The sequence below is a fragment of the Argentina anserina genome, chromosome 6, assembly GCF_933775445.1.
Source record: "Argentina anserina chromosome 6, drPotAnse1.1, whole genome shotgun sequence".
Taxonomy (NCBI): domain Eukaryota; kingdom Viridiplantae; phylum Streptophyta; class Magnoliopsida; order Rosales; family Rosaceae; genus Argentina; species Argentina anserina.
The window spans coordinates 37284078-37306703 of NC_065877.1; the positions used below are offsets into that span (position 1 = coordinate 37284078).

The 22626-nt window shown below is 38.9% G+C and overlaps 3 protein-coding genes across 7 annotated transcripts; 2 read left to right on the forward strand and 1 right to left on the reverse strand.

The window, feature by feature from the left end:
- The first annotated feature begins 4219 nt into the window (after window positions 1-4219).
- LOC126797672 (probable magnesium transporter NIPA8) lies at window positions 4220-8576 on the forward strand. 2 transcript variants are annotated; one of them, XM_050524353.1, is made up of 14 exons: window positions 4220-4462; window positions 4732-4845; window positions 5513-5600; window positions 5705-5766; window positions 6015-6100; window positions 6228-6301; window positions 6670-6772; window positions 6845-6973; window positions 7080-7179; window positions 7351-7470; window positions 7561-7651; window positions 7730-7790; window positions 7877-7973; window positions 8062-8576. In XM_050524353.1, exons 2-14 carry the CDS (start codon window positions 4753-4755, stop codon window positions 8281-8283), a joined length of 1326 nt encoding a protein of 441 aa, XP_050380310.1. In that variant the 5' UTR covers window positions 4220-4462; window positions 4732-4752; the 3' UTR covers window positions 8284-8576. The 2 variants fall into 2 exon arrangements, with proteins under 2 accessions (XP_050380310.1, XP_050380309.1); XM_050524352.1 differs by having other exon boundaries at window positions 4221-4462; window positions 4712-4845.
- Window positions 8577-9400: 824 nt separating this feature from the next.
- On the forward strand, window positions 9401-14435 carry LOC126801243 (OVARIAN TUMOR DOMAIN-containing deubiquitinating enzyme 12). 3 transcript variants are annotated; one of them, XM_050528735.1, is made up of 11 exons: window positions 9401-9573; window positions 9748-9943; window positions 10180-10253; window positions 10425-10479; window positions 10579-10653; window positions 11098-11171; window positions 11317-11365; window positions 12649-12733; window positions 13548-13604; window positions 13711-13788; window positions 14318-14435. In XM_050528735.1, exons 2-10 carry the CDS (start codon window positions 9779-9781, stop codon window positions 13755-13757), a joined length of 681 nt encoding a protein of 226 aa, XP_050384692.1. In that variant the 5' UTR covers window positions 9401-9573; window positions 9748-9778; the 3' UTR covers window positions 13758-13788; window positions 14318-14435. The 3 variants fall into 3 exon arrangements, with proteins under 3 accessions (XP_050384692.1, XP_050384693.1, XP_050384691.1); XM_050528736.1 differs by having other exon boundaries at window positions 14283-14364; XM_050528734.1 differs by lacking the exon at window positions 14318-14435 and having other exon boundaries at window positions 13711-14030.
- Window positions 14436-14868: 433 nt separating this feature from the next.
- LOC126801242 (glyceraldehyde-3-phosphate dehydrogenase A, chloroplastic) lies at window positions 14869-19782 on the reverse strand. 2 transcript variants are annotated; one of them, XM_050528733.1, is made up of 4 exons: window positions 17120-17362; window positions 16715-16834; window positions 15962-16266; window positions 14869-15834 (listed from the first exon to the last, which is right to left on the reverse strand). In XM_050528733.1, the coding sequence occupies exons 1-4, from the start codon at window positions 17159-17161 to the stop codon at window positions 15087-15089; spliced, it is 1215 nt and encodes a 404-aa protein (XP_050384690.1). In that variant the 5' UTR covers window positions 17162-17362; the 3' UTR covers window positions 14869-15086. The 2 variants fall into 2 exon arrangements, with proteins under 2 accessions (XP_050384690.1, XP_050384689.1); XM_050528732.1 differs by lacking the exon at window positions 17120-17362 and adding an exon at window positions 18612-19782 and having other exon boundaries at window positions 14890-15834.
- Between the last annotated feature and the right edge of the window lie 2844 nt (window positions 19783-22626).

The following is a 22626-nucleotide window of genomic DNA, read 5'->3' on the forward strand; positions in this document are numbered from 1 at the left end:
TTCTTTGCTTCTCCTAAATCCTTCATCTCAAATTCACCACTCAACTGTGATTTCAATTTATCTATCTCCACCTTGCTCTTAGATGCACTCAACATATCATCAACATATAAGAGCAAATAAATAAAAGTCCAATCATGTAGCTTGCGAAAATAAACACATGGATCATAAAGACTCCTAGTGTACTTCTGACCAAACATAAACTTATCAAATCTCTTGTACCACTGCCTAGGAGACTGTTTTAGGCCGTACAATGATTTCTGCAGTTTACAAACCCATTTTCCTTACCAGCAACTTTGAAACCATCTGGCTGACTCATATAGATCTCCTCATTCAATTCACCATGTAAAAATGCAGTTTTAACATCAAGTTGTACTAACTCAAGATCAAACTGTGCAACTAAGGCTAAAAGAATACGAATAGAAGAATGTTTCACAACTGGAGAAAATACCTCATTGTAGTCTATTCCTTCCTTTTGTGCATAGCCCTTAGCTACCAATCTAGCCTTGTATCGAGATTCTTCCTTTTTAGAAAAAACCCACTTGCAACCAACTGCTCTCTTCCCATGTGGTAACTGAGCCAACTCCCAAGTCTTGTTCTTATGAAGAGACTTCATCTCCTCATCCATAGCCTTTTTCCCACTCCACCTTATCTGCATGTATTACAGCTTCTTCATAGTTAGTAAGAATTTCTTCTTCGGTCATCGGAAGTGCATAAGTCACCATATCATTAAGCCAAGCTGGCTTTGGAGCATTTCTCTTTCCTTTTCTCAATGCAATAGGTTAATCTTGCTGCATAGACTGTTGGGTTTGAGCCTCTACTTCAGTACCTGTATCTCTATTAGTTGAATAATCAACTGTATGTTTTTCCGAATCACCTAGAGCTTCATTAATATTTTTCTCAAGCTCCACCTGCTTCAAGTTCTCTATGATCATCTTCTGATTTTCAAAATTATTTAGCTCACTCTGATTAATCATAGCAGTCTCATCAAATGTAACATCTCTGCTCACAATAATCTTTCTCGTATCTGGACACCATAGCCTGAATCCTTTCACACCATCACTAAAGCCAAAGAAAATAGCTTTCTTTGCTCTAGGATCAAGCTTGCTTTCCCTGACATGATAATAAGCAGGACATCCAAAAATATGTAAGTAATGATAATCAGTAGCAGGTTTTCCAGACCATACCTCCATAGGAGTTTTGCCCTCATTTGCAGCTGTAGGCAACCTGTTAATAAGGTGGCCTGCATATGTAACTGCATCTGCCCAAAACTCTTTGCCTAATCCAGCATTAGACAACATACACCGAACTTTTTCTAACAAAGTCCGATTCATGCGTTCTGCTACTTCATTTTGCTGCAGTGTTCCTCTAACTGTGAAGTGCCTCTTCCACTTCACAAATATATCTAAGACTTCATCTTTATGCTTCATGGTGTACACCCATACTCTTCTAGAGAAGTCATCAACAAAAGTAACATAATACTGCTTACCTCCCAAAGATGTAGTCTTTGTAGGTCCCCATACATCTGTGTGAACATAGTCCAAAGCTCCTTTAGTCTGATGAATTGCTGTACCAAATTTCACTCTAGTCTGCTTTCCCAAAACACAATGTTCACATAATTCCAATTTGCAAGTCTTTGCACCTTTCAACAAGCCTTGCTTCACCAATCCCTGCATAGCTTTCTGACCAGCATGTCCAAGACGCATATGCCATAATCTGGTAGTGTCAGTATCATCTGTAATCTCAGAAACTACTGTTTCACTTGTCACTGTACTACCCTGTAGAAAATATAAGTTTCTTTCTCTAGTACCCTTCATTATCACAAGTGAACCAGAAACAACTTTAGCAACACCATTCCTCAATATAATTGTGTGCCCCTTTGACTCCAAAGTTCCCAAAGAAATCAGATTTTTCTTCAAGCTCGGAACATACCGAACGTTTGTCAATTCTCTAACACTCCCATCATGCATCTTGAGACGAACTGTACCAAGCCTTCTAGTTATGCAAGGACTATCATTACCCATAAGAACTAATCCACCATCCAATTCTCTCAAAGTAGAGAACCATTCCTTGTTAGGACACATGTGGTGGGTACAACCCGAATCCATTATCCATCTGTCAGAATAATCAAGTGTCAATAAGCTTGCCAAAGCCAAATCAATCTCAATGTCTTCGAAGTAATCTGCACTCAAAGCAAAATCGAAGTTATCATCATCTTCGCTTTTCGCCACATTCACTTATGGGCCTTTCTTGTCTCTAGTCTTCAATTTTGGACAATCTTTCTTCCAATGCCCCTTTTGACGACAGAAGGCACACTCATCTTTTGCAGGAAATTTACTTCTTGACTTGGAACGAGATTTACCTCTCTTTCCACTAAACTTTCTATCATCTGATCTACCTCTTGCTACAAGTGCTTCACCCGACACTTTATCTAATTGCTTCTCCTTCTTTCTACACTCATTATTAATCAATGAATTGCACACATCATCAAATTTCACCTCATTTTTTCCATGCAACAATGTTGTAATCAAATGCTCATACTCGTCAGGAAGAGAATTCAGCAAACACAAAGCTTTATCCTCATCATCAATTTGAACTTCTAAATTAACCAAATCTGCAAGTATCTTATTGAAATCACTGATGTGTTCAGTCATAGAAATACCTTGTTTGTAGTTGAACCGGAAAAGCCTCCTCTTCAGGTGAAACTGAGTTTTTGCACTCTTGACCATGTATTGATCTTCTAGTTTCTTCCATAACTCCTTTGCCGAAGTTTCCCTCATAATAGAGAACTTTTGATCCTTTGCAAGACACAATCGAATAGAACCACAAGCCCACTTATTAATATGTTTCCACTCCGAATCAGTCATGTCATCTGGTTTGTCTTCAAGAGCAATATCTAATTCTTGTTGACACAAGACATCCATCATCTCACACTGCCACATGCCAAAATTATTTGTTCCATCGAACTTTTCAACTTCAAATTTGGCATTGCCAATTGATGGTCTAGCCCGCGAAGAACCTGAAGTCCCTTTCTTTTTCTTCTCACCGTCAACATTATCGTCAACCATGACTTCCAAACAATATCAATATCAATCCCAATTCGGAACCAGCTATGGTACCACTTTGTTGTGCGGAAGCATAAACAAACAGCAATATTGATATGGAACAATAAAGAAAAGAAAACACAAGGACACAAGATTTATAGTGGTTCACTCAATCAATGTGATTGAGCTACGTCCACTTTTGGAGCCGGCGAGAAATTCCACTATGATCAATTGGAGAGAATACAATAGAGCTTTGTACTAAAACTCTCTAATCCCAAAACCCCAAATAGCTGCTCTTCTCTCTGAATGAAGAAGACTCAGCTGTAGGTTAATTACAAATATTCAACTCACTTTTCTCTTATGTCTTGCGGCAGCATGTGTGTATATCACCCCTAGAACCCTTAGGTTACATACATATATATATATCAACCTAATTAACCTAAGCATGCAGTCCACGTGATCAAATTGGGCTGCAACAATATGACCAATTCAATTAAAGCCAATAATCAATAAGAAGTTCCAGCTAAAATTCCCGTGATATCAAAAGTTGAATTTAAAGCGAGATGGGCATGGGAAATTCAACTTTCCCAAGATAAAGTTTCTCCAAATTTTCCCAAAGCTCAGGTGCCGAATCTACGTCGATAACATTATTTATAAAATTGCTAGCAATATGGAGGCTAATAGTGCTAGTCCGCAACTCGTCCCAATATGCATGTAGTATCCTTTTCCCAACGCTTTTGTGAGGCCGTGTTGAACTAGGATGTCCTTGACCCTCCTTAGCCATAGTGTGAAATTTCACTTCTGATCATACTGGATTACTGCTTCACCTGAAATGTGAAACGCTAGAACTTTCCATAACAAACAACCCACGAACGAAGCTTTTGATACCACTCAAGCAAATACTAGAAGCGGATATGCAAATAAGAAATAAACAAACCAAGAAGACAATCAGATTTAATGAACCTCTTTGCCTACGTCCTTGGTGAGTTTCACATTCACTATAAGGGAAATACAAGGGCTCAAATTTATACCCGACCCAAGCTTTTGTATCTAATAGAAATTGAGATAAAGAATGTAAAAAGGTGAAAAATTATATAAAATAAATGGAGTGTAGAGCGCGCAAAAAATGTAAAATGTAAAATAGCAAGAGCGGTGCATCCGACAGCGGCTTTCCTTTATTCCAAAGTTTGAAGTCATATGGGGCTTCGGCCGACAGTTGACAAGTTCGGTCGTATTAGCGTGCGTTCAAGTATCTCATTCCCTTTGGCGATTGACCGGGCAACTCTTTCTTTCTTCTCCGTCTCTTCTCTTCTCTTCTCTTCTCCTCTCCTCTCCTCTCTTGCAAACAACAACAACAGCAACAACCATATTATCTTTCTCTGCATTTCTTCCTTGGATCCCGCTCGGGTTGTGCGACACGGGTAAGCCCCCTTTCTTTTTCTGGTTTTCTTCACCCGATCTATTGCGATTGATGCTTAATTACCATTTGTATTTGTCTCGATCGATTCTTGATCCTTCATCTTCGATCCAGTAACTGCCTTTACGAATCATATTATCAATTGAGAATCGTAAAAAACAGATTATAGGATCAGATTCCATTCATGCTTGAGATTCTGGAATTCATCTATTCAACCACTCTGGTTCAGTTAGCTAATGTTTAACACCTTCAGATTCCATTTGCATGCCACAGCTTCACATCTCTCTCTAATCCATGGGGGAGTGGGTCGTTGGGGCTTTCATCAACCTTTTTGGCAGCATTGCCATCAACTTTGGGACTAACCTTCTCAAATTGGGGCATAATGAGGTACACTCAATACTCTTTTTCCTGTCGTCTTTATTGTTGAACCATACCATACACTCATACACTGAATAAATTGTGCGAGTTCTTAACCTTTATTAAACATGTTTATGCCATTCCGCAACGTCATTGAGCAACCAAAGTTTATAGATTTAACATCATGTAGCACAACTTGAGGAATAGACCTTCATAACTTGAGGTCTTGAGGAAACACACAATGTCTGTGATCTTTGCATTTCCCTCCCACTACCAACATCATCTACTGCAACTTTAATGAGTAATGACCTGTGAATTTTTGAATTATGCCATCATAACGGTTCTCATGACATGACAAATTCCAAGCATTTCGCTTTAAATGCATGTATGCATGTCTAATTTGACCAATGCTCGTACTAACTCTTTGTACATACTCTGCCTTATGCACCGCGTTAGATGTCTATCCTGCAAACCATGGGCCGGACAATTCCTACCAACCTCCTTTTGTTTTATAACTGCTGTCTTAATCATAACATTTAAAATAGTTTATATGAGTTGTTCTTTCAACTGAGGTATAGAGTTGACATGAAAAATTATTGCTCAGACAGAGCTCTGAGAGAATCAATTATATGTATCAACAGCTTTATATACTTACTATGATGCAAGTATCTGAGTGGTTTATCATCTATCTTGGCAGAGAGAGAGGCATTCAGTGCTAGAAGGTGATGAAACAAATGGAAAGCTTCCGTTGAAACCTATTATATACTTCCACACATGGAGAGTTGGTATAGTCCAGTCTCTCAATGATTCATTTTCCTAAATGTTTTCTATGTTTTATCTCATCTGGTGATAATCGGATCACCTTAATGGCTATTCGTCTAATATGCAGGTTTTTTATTTTTTGTTCTTGGAAATTGTCTAAATTTTATATCCTTCGGATATGCTGCTCAGGTCAGTACAGACTAGATTTTGTTAAACCATGTCTTTGGATCAAAATTAGACTAGAATTGTCGTTTGGAACCAGTTCTGGTTCTGGAGTTCATCTACATCAAATGTTAGTATCCAAATTGCTTGTAATAGTTAGAATTGCAATTACTTTTGAATAGAATGTCAACAAATAAAAATTACTATGTTTTTTGGATGACTGTTATTTCTGTTAATTCTAATTTCCTTATCTTTTATCATATACTTGCGTGCAGTCACTTCTAGCGGCACTGGGATCTATTCAGTTTATATCCAACATTGCATTTGCTTACTTTGTGTTGAACAAAATGGTGACTGTCAAGTACGATAAAATCTATAGTGAGAAAAAATATACCACAACTGCAATACCATTTATATACGCAGTTTGCCTCTTTTTATCACTTTACTATCTAAGATATGGCAATGAATCAAGACACCTCTCTTTGCAGGGTAATGGTTGCCACTGCCTTTATTGTTCTTGGAAACATATTTCTTGTTGCTTTCGGCAACCACCAGTCTCCTGGTAAATGATCTGCTTTCTACTTATAAATATTTGGCACTTTCATTACTATATTGCTATTCCCCAAGTCCTCAATTGCTTTGTAAAGAAAAAAAAGACACGAGTCACACGACCAAAGAGATATTCCAACAAGCATTAGTGTCATTGACAATAGCTGTCACAGAGGGCCTGATTTCAGAAATCAAATTAAATGAGAAAGGTCATGAATATAACAGTTTCACCAAAGAACTTTTTCAAAACATAAGAACAAAATGTATAGAGAAAGGGATAACTCATGTGAGGAAGCAGCATAATAGACAACATATACACATTTGTTTTACTGACGCCACAAGTAAAGAACTTGATGTATGGTTCACTTGTTTTCCTTACAGTGTTCACACCAGAGCAGCTAGCCGAGAAATTTAGCAATATTACGTTCCTTCTTTACTGTCTGATATTGATGTTGATTGTTGCCGTACATCACTCCATTTACAGGTAAGAACTGAGACTATATTTTCACTAGTAAGCTTCCATCACATCGTTCTCAATCAATTGTTGGATATACAGGAGAGGAGTGCTTCTCCATGCAGTTTGCGGACACGATCTTAGGTCCTATTGGCACATGCTGCTTCCTTTTTCCTATGCCATAGTTTCAGGTGCTGTAGGGTCATTCTCTGTGTTGTTTGCAAAATCTCTGTAAGTTAGCTTGTTCGTGATATAGTCCTCTTTGTGTCACACAAGTGGTGAAATCATGCATTATTATTCATATTCTCATTCTTTTTTCCATTTTTCTCTTTTGCAGCTCTAATCTGCTACGTTTGGTGATGTCTAGCAGTTATCAGTTACATAGCTGGTTCACATATTCCATGCTCCTTCTATTTCTAAGTACAGCTGGATTTTGGGTATCAGTTATTGCAGAATTATGTTACTTCAATTCTCAAAAAAAAAAGGAGCTATTTTACTTTATTTTATTAGAGGATTGCAAAAGGTTGCAAGTTAGAAATTTGCATTTGCATGAGATGGTGCTTTATCAGCTTTCAATACATTTAGACTTTCAAGTTCTACTTCTGCAGATGGCTAGGTTGAATGAAGGATTGTCACTGTTCGATGCAATTCTTATTGTTCCTATGTTCCAGATTGCTTGGACATTTTTTTCCATTTGTACAGGATTTGTATATTTTCAAGAATACCAGGTCTCTCTCTCTCTCTCTCCGTATTACCCCTGCATTTCTGCACATTTGGCATATGGTATTTGATCATAAGTATGTATATTCTCAAAGCAGGTATTAAATGCACTAAGGACGACAATGTTCATACTTGGAATGATGTCTGTGTTCACAGGCATATCTTTGCTGGCACCTGATGAATCCAAAGGTACTTTAATGGTTTTTTTTTTTTAGATCTTTAAAGTATGCAGAATTTTGAATGGTTATATACTTTCTAAATTCTCAGGTGGCGATGTCAAAGATAATTCATCATTAGTTTCTGTAAGCATTCCAAAAGAAGTGGACAGGTACAACACATTTTATGACTGTATAAAATTTTCGCTGTAGGAGTTTTTTTTTTCTCAACGCTGTTTGTCATGTCTGTTGGTTACAGGATACTTGTGTCATCTGAGGATATACAAATCAGAGACACAAGATCATTTGTGCATGGAATCCTGATGAAGATTTCGGAGGCACTAGTGAAGGCAAAGGTGCTCTAAACTGCTCATTAAACATTCTGATCAGAGATAACAAATATGATATGAAGATTAATTTTATACAAATTGTATCTCTTTGCAGACTGCTTGTGCATTATCTTTAGGATTCGGAGAGGATTCAATCAATGCATCTGCAGTGCTTGTGATGCCTATGGTGTCATCGAAGATAACAGGCTTTAGAGGAAATGGATTTGACCGTACCAAGATTTTTTCAATGAGAAATTCTGGTTGGACTAAGATCTCAATGGATGAAGATGCTACAAAAATGCTAGAGACAAGCCCTATGCTCCCTGAAAGCCCTTGATAGGAGGAGTGTTAACATTGCCTTAGGGAGGAGGTATATCCATGTTGTCTTTGTAGAGATACGAGTCATTAGCATTCATTAATTTTTTTTGTCTATTTATTCAACATCACTGTATCCTTAGCAAGGTGTAATATGCCACGCCATTGTATATTCTTGCTCATGTAGCTGATAGAAATGACATTATATCCATCGTTTGACTGGAAATTTTATCAAACATTAACTGATGTACGTAGTGACTAATGAATTACGTACTGGGAGACACTGAGACAGTCGTGATTGCTTTGCAATGTTAAGTTCTATTGGCTATAATTTATTCCCAAGGTGCCCCCTGGTGGTGGGCTTCAAACGATGGGTGGATGTAGAGTTGATAACCTACTGAGGGTTATAAATGCTCCATTTTCCGGGCGCGGAGATGAGGCTCCTAGTTTGGTGGGTTATACATGTATCCACCATTTAGTTGAGCAGTTTTGGTCCAGTGGCTACTTGCTCATTTAGTTTTCCTCCTTGTTATAAGTTCGAAACCTGTCTCAAATAGGATAGATCATTTGGAAAATAGGTAGATCCGTAACCACATAGTTTGTCCTTCATTTCTTGAGTTCTTCTTTGTTTTATTTTTTTGGACCAACCTTTCTTCTTTTGGTTAAGCTACCTTACATTGATGTGTTATCTCCTTTCCCATTGTCGCATATGTATCAAAAAAATTGTGAAAAAAAAAAGACTTCTAAGTAGCCTAGAGAGGTTTTATCCACCTTTGAGTGGATGAACTCGGCACATAATCAAACCAATTAGTCCCTTGCCTAAACTTATAGGCAAGATTACCTGCAACATTAGCTATAAAGTTTGCTTCCTTAATAAGAGCTTGAAAAAATCTAAGTAAAAACTTTAAGTGAGTGAGCGAATATCTTCCACTATGCAAGAGAAGTCTTCATGAAACACTGAACTCTATTGACCGCATCAATGACAAGTTTTGAGTCACCGGTCATTGTTGGCAATACTTACTAATTTAATGGCCCTTTGGCAATAAGAACAAATTTTTTATTTATTTGAGATTGATGACAACAAGAATAATTAATCAGTAAATAGTGAAACTTTGGCTACCCATGAATCAGCTAATCAGCTACCCAACCACCCCTCACGAAAAAGAGCAATTCTGGTTGGGAGTCAAATACAAGAAATAAGAAAGAAAGAAGCGGCCGTCGGCGGTCTCCGATTTCAAGATTGACGATCCTGCATTCAACATTGCTCGGATCTCGCAATCAGAAATCGGGGATCAGTCCACTTGTTTTCTTGGTATGTATCTTTACTCGTTTTGATATTTCCGTTAGTTTCAGTTTGAATCACAAACCATTGCCCTTCCATTTCTCTTGGATCTTCTGAGTTTCATGAAAAAGAAGACGGGAAAAATCAAACAAATCAAACACGAACAATTCTTTTGATTAGTTTTGGTGTTATGTTTCATTTCAGCTTTGGCAACTCTGAACAAGACTAGATTGTGATGATGAACGGGAGTCATAGCATGGGCGAGTGTTCTAGCTCAACTTCCCTGAGCAGTCAGCAGGATGTTGAGGATGACTGCATGATCGCCGTTGTACTTTCGGAAGAGTATGCTCAGTTGGATGGTGCAGTTGCTAGACGCCTTTCCAACCTCGCACCTATTCCGGTATTCAAGCTCTTCTCTTTCCTCATTCTTATGCGCATAAGAATCTTATTTTCTAATGCATCTAACTCATGGAATAACCATTCAATTACCACTGTGTCTTTTATCACAAAAAATAATACTTTTGCATCAGAATGGAATGACACCTCTGGAGCAACTTTTTCTGTGTCCTTTTCATTTTTCTATCTTCTAGGTGCTCTTCTTACTATCTGATAAGTATTATCGTTATCAAATTTCAGCATATCCCACGTATAAATTCCTACATCCCCAACATAAGTGATGCTAGTTTGGATCATCAACGGCTTCTCCAGAGGTATATTGTGCTTTGATATTATACTATGCGCTAGCTATCTCATTGTTAAACTTTTTTTTAAAGGAACCAAAATTGATTCCTTTCTCATTTTGGTTAAGAAGAGGAAAATATTCAGGAAATTCACACTAGCAGACATGGTTTTAAGTATCTACTTTTGATTTCCGTACACAGGTTGCATGTCTATCGTTTATATGAAGTTAAGGTTTCTGGTGATGGCAATTGTCAGGTATCTGTAATTATTTACTAGTAGTTAATTTAATAATGTTATCTCTGGTGTTATATTAATTTCTTTTCTGTTTTATCTTTTTCTTTCTTTGTTTTTCAGTTTCGTGCACTTTCAGACCAGATGTACAAGTCTCCAGATTATCACAAGCATGTCCGGAAAGAGATTGTTAAACAGGTAGTGTGTACTTAAAAGGGCAATGTCAACCTAAAAATTGGGTTACAGACCTATTTGTAGATGATTTATGAGAAGAGATCAATTTATCAGAATAATTGGAAGAAATTGAGGAACAGTTTGGAAATTTAAAAATATTGTCAGATATACACTGTAAGCTTAATCCACCATCGTTCTGTCTCTGTAGTTTATGCTTCTGTAAATCCCTGGAATAATGCCAACGTTACTGTCAATTCACCACTCCATTCTCCTGTCTATCTACAAAAATACTTGTCATGGCCAGAATCTGGTCTAAGCGACTTTGCGGCACTAACTTTAACATTTTTTGACCGACTCTTTGTGACCTTGCAGTGACAACTTTAACATTGTTTGACTGACTCATTGCTGGAGAATAAATAAATAATAGTCAGATTTTACTTATGCTGCACTACTTTTTCCTCTGTTCAGCTCAAAGACTACCGTTCTCAATACGAAGGCTATGTCCCTATGAAGTACAAACATTATTACAAGAAAATGGCGAAGTATGTTAACTTGTTTTGGTTCATGAGTTGTGTTACTTGATTTGTAAGATTTTGCACATATGGTTAATATTATCCGTGGTTTAGTTTCATCCAAGTTTGTAGTAAAGTACATATGTGTTTACCGTAAATTTACCTCATAATGCAGATCCGGAGAATGGGGTGATCATGTTACCTTACAAGCAGCAGCTGATAAGGTCTGCTATACACGTAGCTGCCAATTATATGCATCATCACATAGATTATTATTTGCCGCAATGAAGTTGATGTACTGTTATTATAATTCTATTTTGAATTGTGATGGATTAATCCATCACAGTATATATATATATATATATATTTTTTTTTTTTTTCATATATATATATATATATATATATATTTCATTTTTGTGTGTGTGTCAAGTAGAGTCTGAATAGTTATGTTTCTAATAGCTGATCGAAGGTTCTTGTGAAATCCTATGAATGCAAATAGAGACTTCAAAAAAAATATGCCAAGGTACAAGTAGAAAAATAGCATTGATTAGAATCATTAGATTCATTGGCCTCATTATATTTCCAGATTCAGTTTGTTCCTCCTGTCTGTGGTCTACTATGTTGGCTGTTTCAAACTTTCAATTTTGTCTCCCAAGTGTATAGACTGCTAAAATAATTGCAAACAAACTTTATTGGATAGACACCACCCATGTACAGACCCATTAAGAATTACAAGGACTTAAACAAACAACAGAAGAATGAGGGAATGTGACCCAAGAATTTTCAGAACAAAAACTTGGATTTGAAGTTAGACAGCCATTGTTTCTAAAAGCTTTAAATTCCGTACTTGTCAGGGCTTTGTAAACCACACCCAGTACTACTGATACCAGAGATCCATGGTGATTAGAGCCCTTAAGTCTTGCAATTGTCATCTTCATGATGCAGAGTAAGCTCTTGGGCGGCCATTAGAGATGAATAAGGATCCTTGAGTTTTATACTAGTCATAGGGATGACCAACAGCAAGCTCTGGATTTCTTCACCCAGTGGGACTTTCTAAATCAAATCCAGTACTGCAATATGAGAAGATTAAGTTTGAACGTACAGCATAGAAGCGAGATAGATGCTGCTAGCTATTGTTTCATACTCCTTTTTGTTTTATAGCCTACATCACCAGAACTAAATTTTGATATCGTGTGAAAGATCCAACGAGGGAACAAAGAGCTGAGACCCTGTGACCCTGTGTGGCATGAATGGCTGCAGATTATGCTGATGTCTTTGTGCTTTACAAGTGAATATGGCATGTTGAGAATATTATATCCCACATTGGGAATTGTATGCCTTGCATGAAATATATGTGATATTTTGGGCCTCTACACCAAATGTCCTATTGGCTTGTTTTAGAGGGTTTAACATAAACAATATGCTTATAAACGTCTTTTAAACTTCTTGTCATGGTCTTCTACTTTAACATATTAGTGATGCTGGTTATTCCAAACTTCCAATGCAGTTTGAAGCAAAGATTTGTCTTTTGACATCATTCAGAGATACTTGCTTCATCGAAATTAGGCCTCAAATCCAGCCACCAAAACGTGGTAAGTTTAAAGCATCTTTCTTCTTTCTGTTCAACTCTATAATTTTCTAACTAGAATCAGTGACACGCCCAATAAGTGTGGTGAAAGAGTGGGTTATTGAAATTTAATTTTGTTTCTTCTTCATGTTTGTTGTATATTTGCATTTTAATCCCAGACAGTGAAAAAGTTGAATATGCATCTTAAGAACTACCCTTGGGTGGCTTGAGATTAATATATGAGATTTTCGGAACCTGGCTGAATTGTTCTACATCTTAAAGACCCTTGAGTTGCCCTTGAACTATCTCCTGCTTGACTCTACAGAAGCTCTATTTATACTATTGATAGAAGTCTCTAGAACCAACCTTTCATCTCCCACATTAATTCCATAGGGAGACTAAAAGGTTCATGATGAATTTAACATACATTTTATTCCCAGAGCATCCAACATGTCCATGCATTTATGCCTAATGCATTTTTTTTACCATTAATGCACAAATTATTGATATCATGCATTCATCTCGTGCAAATTATCTCCACCATGGAGAGATGGGCACCAAACTTAACAAAGATTAATTGCACTAGGGTTCAATATTAATCTAATATGGAGGAAAAGGCATATACCACACAAGAAAGAGCCATGCACTTATAGAATTAGGATATTTGCCTCTCAAGTAACTCGAGTTGATTTTCAAATTCCCTTAACACATTAATCATGGGTGATTAGGTAAGTTTCAGCACACAAGTTCAGAGGAATAAAGCTATAGAAATGTTTGTTCGGGATACAACACATTCTTTTTCAATATCCAATTTCTCACCTTTTCTTTCAATTATGCAGAGTTGTGGTTGAGTTTCTGGTCTGAGGTTCATTACAATTCATTATATGAAATCCAAGGTTTTTTTTCTTCTCTTTTTTAAATCGTACATCAGAACTCTCATTGAGCAGGTTTGAGTAGGAAAATGCAATTTGCCTATTTCTCAGTTGTTTGTCTTCTTTGCAGGCGCTCCAACGCAACAAAAGCCGAGGAGGAAACACTGGTTGTTCTAGACTGGTAGTGAGATCTGACTCCCTGAAGTTGGTATGCCACTCATTCAGGAATATTCGATGGTTTTAGTGCTGTACATATGGCTCCCTAGATGTTTGATACTGATACGACATTCGGAGTTCACAATGTACCTAAGAAAAAAAAACATAAATTATATATACACTCTTACTTGGCCCCTACTGCTGTAAATGGATAGTGGTGTTGTTAGATGTATTTTAATAGTTCTTGATATATATTTTTATATAAAAAATAATAATTCTTGATTTTTGCAAGAATTTAAACACGTTTTTTTAATCATCGTGAACTTTCATGATTAAATTTCTCATTGACAAACTTTCCTATCCTAGTTGAGTTAAGCAAAACTCCAAACGATTTGGGAGAAATGTAACTGTAAGATATATCCAGGTTGCGGTTTGTGGATATATCCAGGTTGGTTTGTGGATATATCCATGTTTTACGTCACTGTGGGCAGAACAGAAATTTGAGATTTGTTCCGCGTATCTGACAAGTTTGTGTTGTTTATTCAGCCGTGGATTTTGATTTTTTGTTCCACATGGTACAGTTTTGTGCAACGAACACATAAACCTCACCACAGCTCCGAGAGAGGTTAGTTTAGTGGAGTGCATGCCTTTTTTGCTTCTACTGCCTGTTTGCTTTCGTGGGTTACTGTTGGTTTAGGAAGGAGGGCAGGAGTTGCATACTCATCTACAGTCGGAAGGGGCGGTCCAGACTCCAGACTGAGATGGGTGTTTTTAAAATGGTTTGGAGGTTGTGTTGCCTGATCCGTTGTCTGTGTTGTTCAGATTGGCTTTGTCCGGGTACTTGGCCATTTGGAAAGGAGAGTCATAGCGTTCTGAAGTCAGATTGATCTTTGGTGGGTGGGTTGTTGGAGGGGTTTGGACTTGGGAGTTTGGATGGTGAAGTTGTTGCAAGGAGAAAGAAGTGTAACTGTTTTCAATATTTAGTGTCTTAGACTTGGAAGTCACTTTCCTTTGGGTTGAAGGCACTGCAAACCTTGATTTTAGCTGAAGATAGACAAATATCAACGGATACAAAATTCAAATACTGCTTAATTAGCACCTTCATGTATTCAAGACTCTGTTCTTGCTCAATCAATGACAGGCAAGACAAAATTGTTGCAACATTATTTCTCATTATGAATTTGAAAATAAACAAAAAGAAGAGAGGAATTAATAATGAAAAGGGGCGCAGGGCAGGAAGAAACGTAGAATTAGGGGAAAACTAAAAACATGCATGGATGGATCACTTAGGAACAAGAGATGACAACTTGATTGCGAGGCGCTAGCTACTTCATAGATAGGGGAAGATGATCACTTCCAGTTGTTGGCGACAATATCAGCCAAGTCAACAACCCTCTGTGAGTAACCCCATTCGTTATCGTACCAAGCAATGACCTTAACCATGTCATCTCCCATAACCATAGTCAATGAGGAGTCCACTGTTGACGATACATCTGAGCACCTGAAGTCCACAGAGACGAGGGGCTCATCACAAACAGAAAGGATACCTGCCAGCTCCTTATCAGCACTCTCTCTGAATGCAGCATTGACCTCCTCTGCAAAGGTCTTCTTACTGACTTGCACAACAAGGTCGACGACGGAGACATTGGGGGTGGGCACACGCAAGGCAATGCCATTTAGCTTTCCTTTGAGAGATGGAAGGACGAGAGCAACGGCCTTTGCTGCACCGGTCGAAGTGGGAACTATGTTGAGAGCAGCAGCTCGTGCACGCCTGAGGTCACGGTGGCTGGCATCAAGCAGCCTCTGGTCACCAGTATAGGAGTGTGTGGTAGTCATGGTGCCCTTGATGATGCCAAACTTCTGGTCAAGAACCTTGACGAAGGGGGCAAGGCAGTTGGTGGTGCAAGAAGCATTGCTGATGATGGTATCATCATGACTGTAGAGTTCAGCATTCACCCCGACCACATAGGTAGGGATGTCACCCTTTCCGGGGGCAGTGATGAGCACCTTCTTGGCCCCCGCCTCTATATGTTTCCCGGCACCCTCCCTATCAACAAACACACCGGTGCCTTCAATCACCAGGTCGATTCCCAAGTCCCTGTGCGCGTTAGCATTCGCTTAAGTTATGAATCAATCATTCATGTATTTTATTTTAAATTTGAAAGGTCTATCAAACTTAAAGCACGCAGTAATTGTGCATTCTCTGAATGCAGGTGGTAACTTACTTCCATGGTAGGTTGAGGGGATTGCGGCTGGACACAACCTTGATGACCTTGCCGTCAACAGAGATGCCATCATCACCAACTGGCTTCACCTCAGCGTCGAAGATTCCAAGTGTAGAGTCGTACTTGAGGAGGTGAGACGCCTGCTTCACGCCTCCAGTGTCGTTGATGGCAATCACATCAAGAGGTGAGTCCTTGCGCCCATGCCAGCACCTCAAGAAGTTCCTTCCAATTCTTCCAAACCCATTTATAGCCACCTTCAGCTTCGCCTCCGTTATTCCTCTTTTGTATCCGCCATTAGCTCCGGCCTAATTTGATAAATTAAATATTTTCAAGTTACAATTAACTAATTGCATGTCGATCTATATACTTAATTATCCAACAAAAATGCAGGACGTATGCCTTTTGAAATAAAGTTGTAAGTCCAACTAAATTTCTATAGCTATGTTATTAAATTGATAGGAACCGGGTATCAAACAATGGCCTCCAACAATCACTTAACATACATATTAAGAAGGAATGTCAAAGTCATTCAAAAGGGCATACTTAGCTCTCTAAACAGTCTCGCTCGTCATTTTTAAGATCAAATTACGAACGCATCATTAACTAATTAAGCATTTGATAAAAAAAAACTAATTAAGCAGTGTTTTCTCAGGTATTTATGATGACCACATGGACACGTCATCAGTACTAATGTAGTTGGAACATCATTTCCAAAAAAAAAAAACGTAGTTGGAACTTAGAATTATCACTCACAGGAGAGGTTTGGAACGCAATGACTGAAAAGAAGTCGTCTGAGGTCCTCCTCCCAAAAGAAAGCGAAGCTGCAGATGAGTTGCGGAGACCTGAGAATTCTGCAAAGCCCTTTCCATTTGCCTGGGAATCAAACACTTTTATCGTCAACATATTCTGAGTCATCATCTAGTTATAGATTTTATTGAATAATGCGATACTGCATTGCACGGATGTAGTAACCAATATTGCATCGATCTCCTGCAATTGTGTTCGTGTCGTGTCCTATACACGTGTGTTATCGAAATATGAAACTATATAGGAATTGAAGAGTGAAAGAACTAGCTAGCATATAATCTCCCAAAAAATTAAGTATAATAAAGAGGCATTAGGAGATATATACATATAAGTGATTAGAACTACATGAACCTGAGAAGATGGTTTGGCCACAGAAAGAATAGCCGAAGCCATGCTCGGAGCTAGCTTGAGGAATGGAAGCAATTGTAGCAAGACAATCAGAAAATTATCAAGGTCGTTATATATTGGTTTTAATAAGCAGCTAGTACAGCAGAGCAAAGAGTGGGAGTGACTGAAATAAAACGTAGAGAGGATCAGATTATGGATAGCCTATCATTCAACGAATGGCTGAGGTTTTTGTGTCCCCCTCTCCCTTCCACTCTTATGCTCGTCTTTCATTTTGCATCATATCGCCCTCTCCCTTCATTACTCATTTTCACTTCAATTATATGGTTCGACATTTGGGCTTTTATCAGCCCGATTATCTTAGTGGGTCATGTTAGAAACTTTAATTTATCATTTCTAGATACGTTCCATTCTCATTTAGCTCTATCGAAGTATCGGATCTTTTTTAAAGATTTATCGACTTGAGAGAAATTGGCAATTTGTTTCTACCAAAAGTAACTTCTGTTATGCTTCTCTATTTACCAATGGTGAAGGTAAGGTAGTAACAAGCATACTGATGGAGTGATGGAGGAGGCAGCAGCCTGCCTCAACGCCCTATTAGCATCAACAAAAGCATTCACGCGATTTACGCAACCCACCGATAAGAACAACCTTGTCATGGTACCATTTGAGGGTACACGTCTGATTTATGGCCGGTGAATGAAAGAACGAGGCAGTGTTGGTGGCTAAGCGTGGAAGAGGTGGCACCCCCATATCCAGAGAGGCCAACACAGAGAGATGCGCTAGCAAAGAAGGTGAAGCACCCTGCATTCTCTTCTCAGTATCTGCTAAATCGTTTGGTTTGATTAAAGCCCCAGGAGATATGTTGGTTCCCATTGAAGGTGATATGCAGAAGTTTGTAGAGTATGACATGCAGAGTTCCATTGACACTTCGACAGATAGCTTAGTTGCCTTAGTAGCAATCAAAATCGGCAATCCACAACCAAAACAGCTCCCATTAACCAAAGGATATGAAGATGCATAAATGAAACAAGCCTACAGCTGACTGATGCAAAGAAGCAAAGAACTAAAATTTAATGGCAGATAGAGTGGTCAGACGATGAGCTGCCAGGGCACAGGCCCCTCTAATCCAATGCAGAGAAAATAGATCGGTCACTGCAAAAACCTCTCTTGTTCCCAAACCCAAATCATACTTGGTTTGTTTCCCTCAGACGAGATAATGTCAGAAATGGGACCGGAGCAAGTAACTTACACATTTAGAGTTTGTCAAGCTTGTGTAAACCATATCGTTGGTCGAATCAGAAAAAGGCTTAAGTAGTTGCAAGGCAGTGCTTGTTCAAACTCAAGGTTGCTACCAATATAGTTTATAAAAGCTAAGAAGCATAATACCAGGAGTAAGGAATCAAATGGTCAGTTATGGTAGCATTATCATTAGAAGGCAAAGAGAATGCAGAATCGCAGCTTGTGCCAATGATCAATTAAGACTCTCAGTTCATACCCTGAGTATCTGAAGCTTGGTGGAGAAAGCAATGGCAACCCAATCGGGCTGAGAAGAAGACCACTGCAGCTGCTCAATCTCGGCCCCAGCAGTGTAGGCCAGAATGGGATCGAGGCCACCCTCGACGGGCTGGCCCATGGAGGAGAGGTCCCAGATGAGGGCCTGGGAGTCATCGCCGGCAGTGCAGATGTGGCAAGAGCTGTGTGGGGCCCAAGCAACGGCGTTGACGCTGGCCTGGTGCCTCTGCAACTCGACGACGGGAAGCGTAGGGAAGCGGATGTCGAGGACGACGACCTTGGCGGTATCCATGATGATGGTGGCCATGTACCTGGGGTCCTGCTTGTTCCATCCCAGACGGACCAAGGGGGTGTCGGGCTCGGAGCTCTCGTAGATGATGGTGGAGTGCTCCTTGTCACGGAGGTCGAACACTCTGACGGAGCCGTCGGCGGAGACGGAGGCGAAGACACCGACACCGCCCCAGGCGATGTCGTAGACCTCCCTATCGTGGGCGATGAGCTGGGTGTCAACGGCCTCACGCTCGATGTCCCAGATGGTGCAGGTGGTGTCGATGGAGGAGGTGCCGATGCGTTTGGGCTCCGCCTCGTTCCAATCGAAGGAGGTGAGGGGCCCGCAGAACTCGGAGTTCTTGTTGCCGTTGAGGACCGACTTGAGCTCCACGACGGAGGAGTCTTCGGAGATGCTCCACACGCGGAGGAAATCGCTCGATGTGGCCAGCAGGTCTGGCTTCTGGCACTCCTTGTCGGGGATGAATATGGTCTTGGTCGGCGGGTAAGGGTGCTCGAACGACAGATTAGGGTCGGACCGGATCTCTCCGTTGGAGTCGTCCAGCTGCACAATCTCCACTCGGTTCGGGTACTGCTCCAGCAGGCTCGCGATGGCCAGCCGGTACTTCTTGTCCCGACGGACGCTCCAGTTCATGGCGTAGATGTGCCACGGCGCCTCGTATGTGTAGATCTCCGATCTTTTCTGCTGCTCGTCCGACCCGTCCTGATTTGGATCACTACTTCTACTGGCCCCCATCCCCCCACCCTTTTCTGCGACTCTATCTAGTATCTCTCCACTCTACACCAAATCCACACTTTCTTCTCCAGCCGAATTTATCATTTCCAGGATGAATTTCTGCTCTGGGTAAAAGACGACTTGAAGATAAATAAGTCCTTCTTCTCCAAAAAAAGAAAAAAAAGATAAGTACTAAGTAGCCCCAAGTCCCCAACGATGTACTTGTCCCTATGAACGGCATCGTCTCACATGTCGCGACACTTTTCCGTGCAGATAAATGGAAGATCTAGGGGTGGGCATAAAAAGTCAAAATCTCAATCTTATCTTGATTCCGTCCCGAAATTCATAGGGATGGAACGAGACGGAAGTCTAAAAATGTATGTCACATCCCGATCTGTTTTATAATAGTGGGACGGGACGTGAGACGAATAATTTTTATCCCGCTACGTCATGTCCCGTCCCGTTTTAAATTTCATTTGAATTTTAACCATCAAATATTTCATCATCATCATACATTTATAATTTATGAGAACATCTTAGATGCATTTGATAAGGAAATTATTAACTTCAAAGAATGAATCTTGGACCTTGGTTCATTTCCTAAAGATAAATAAATCCCGGTTAATTTTCTCATTAATATATGGTTTGAGTTATATGATATAAATAAAGACGATTTGTATATTGCAAATTTCTATGAACTTACCAATTGACCTATATAATCTTATATACAATATATAATTATATATGTTTCTCTTATATGATAACACTAGAATTTTTATGTACAATATCTATAACGTTATAATTTGAATGATTAATTTAATTTTTTTAATAACTAAACTCATGGTATCAAAGTAGATGATGAAGGATATTAGGAACAATCTATATGTTTTTTCTATTACAATAATTTGTACTAAAATATTAATAATAGTAAATTAAGTATTTATTATTTAAAGTCTGAGAATGTGAGATATGCCCGGTTCCATCCCGATCCCGACGGGATTAATCCCGGGTGGGACAAACTTTTAAAAACACAAATCTCGTCATGATCTCGTCCCGAACTTAATGAGTGAGACGGGACGTGGGATTAGCCTCATTTTGTCCCATCTCATCCTGTGCCCACCCCTATTAGGAACAATCTATATGTTTTTTCTATTACAATAATTGGTACTAAAATTTTAATAATAGTAAATTAAGTATTTATTATTTAAAGTCCGAGAATGTGGGATAAACCCGGTTCCATCCCAATCTCGTCCCGATCCCGACGGGATTAATTCCGAGTGGGACGAACATTTAAAAACAAAAATCTCATCCCGAACTTAATGAGTGGGACGAAACGTAAGATAAGCTTCATCATGTCTCATCTCGTCCTTGATAATAATTAACCAGATTCCAATTGCTGCCTCTACTTGCATCTCAAAAATTTCTATACGTACCTCAATAGGTAGTTTAGAAAAAAATATTATGTGCATATTTGTATCTTTTTGCTCTTCTACACGTCCCACTCTGTTGTTGTCATCGATTAGCTGACGTTGTTGTTGTTGTTGTTGTTGAGCCATTGGAAAATTGACGGTTGGCATGCTGTGAGGTCATAAAGATGAAGGAGACGGTGATTAGGTCAGAACGGTTAGAGAGTCACCAGTTGAGATCTTGGCTGCGAGTTCATGACATGCGTACGAGGTTTAGGTGGCTAGCAGTAGACCACCGAAATGTGATGGGGTTAAACAAAGGATGTCACCATTAATCGGGGTTGGCTCGCTAATCCGCCATCAAAATCAAATAAGGCTATACCCATCCATATTGATGGTGTCCTTCCACTTAACTCAACCAGAGGCAGATTTATGCTATGGCGCTCCCCATGGTTGTTGTGAGAAAATTTTAGAGGATGGGCTTAATATGCTATATCTGCTTGACAAATTGTAACAAATGTCAAGCATATTACACTGTCCCAGTTATGGGTTTTCATGAATCTTCCTTTTGAACAATGTCGTTTGAACAATTATACATTGAACCTGGTTACCAACCACGTGCCCCACTTTTTTTTATCACATTCTTGGGCTTATTCACATGGATATCCATTATGGGCTCTTGTTTGGGCTATTTTTATCTTTCTTTATTTTGTATAATGTTGTTTTTTATTTTATATTTTTACGAATCCATCAATTACTATATGGATTAAACACATTTATATATTTTTATTGAAATCATCATTGTTAGAAAGGCGATTGCTTTAGTGCCCCGATGCTTTCACCTCTCGAGGCTTGATCACTACGCCTTCGTCTTCACTTTCGCATTTGAAAACATTGATTTGGACTACACACGTGTTTGGACTTTCTATTGTTTCTTCTTCTCAATTTACATGGCTCCTCTTCCAAAAATGTATGTTTATTTCTTTGCACGGCTGAAGTTCTAACAAGAAAAATGAATTAAAAAAATTGATTGAGATAAAATAAAACTGAACGTATATTAAGAAGACTTTCAGTTGTTCTTCAAATTAATCTTATTTGAGTTTTAGTGATATACGTTCTTATTGATGAGTAGTTTGTAAAATTATTTTTTACCTTATTAAGAGTTTACATTACGAATTTTTTTTTTCACTCGGGTAATTTTTAAATCTTAGATCTGCCACTAGCCTCAGCCGATCATATGGGGGTAAATTCCTTTCTCTCCCACCTCCAATTTGACCTTGCTTACAATCCCAACTCCTATCCACAACATTTCCTCCTTCACGTTACTTCTATGTCAACAAAACTAAATATGAGAAGCCCACATCTGAATCACACCACTATGGCAATTGAAGTTTGGGTATTATATTGGTAGTTTTGTAAATATGAGAATTAATTTAGTATTGCCTAAAGTTGAGATACTAAGCATTAGTTTGCCTCTTACCTAAACAAGGTTAAAATGATCATTTAAACCTCGACAGCTACCTCAGCAAAGTTGATGAAAATCAAACGTAGATATGAAGCCGGTAGAGAAATAGAAGTTTAGGTCACGT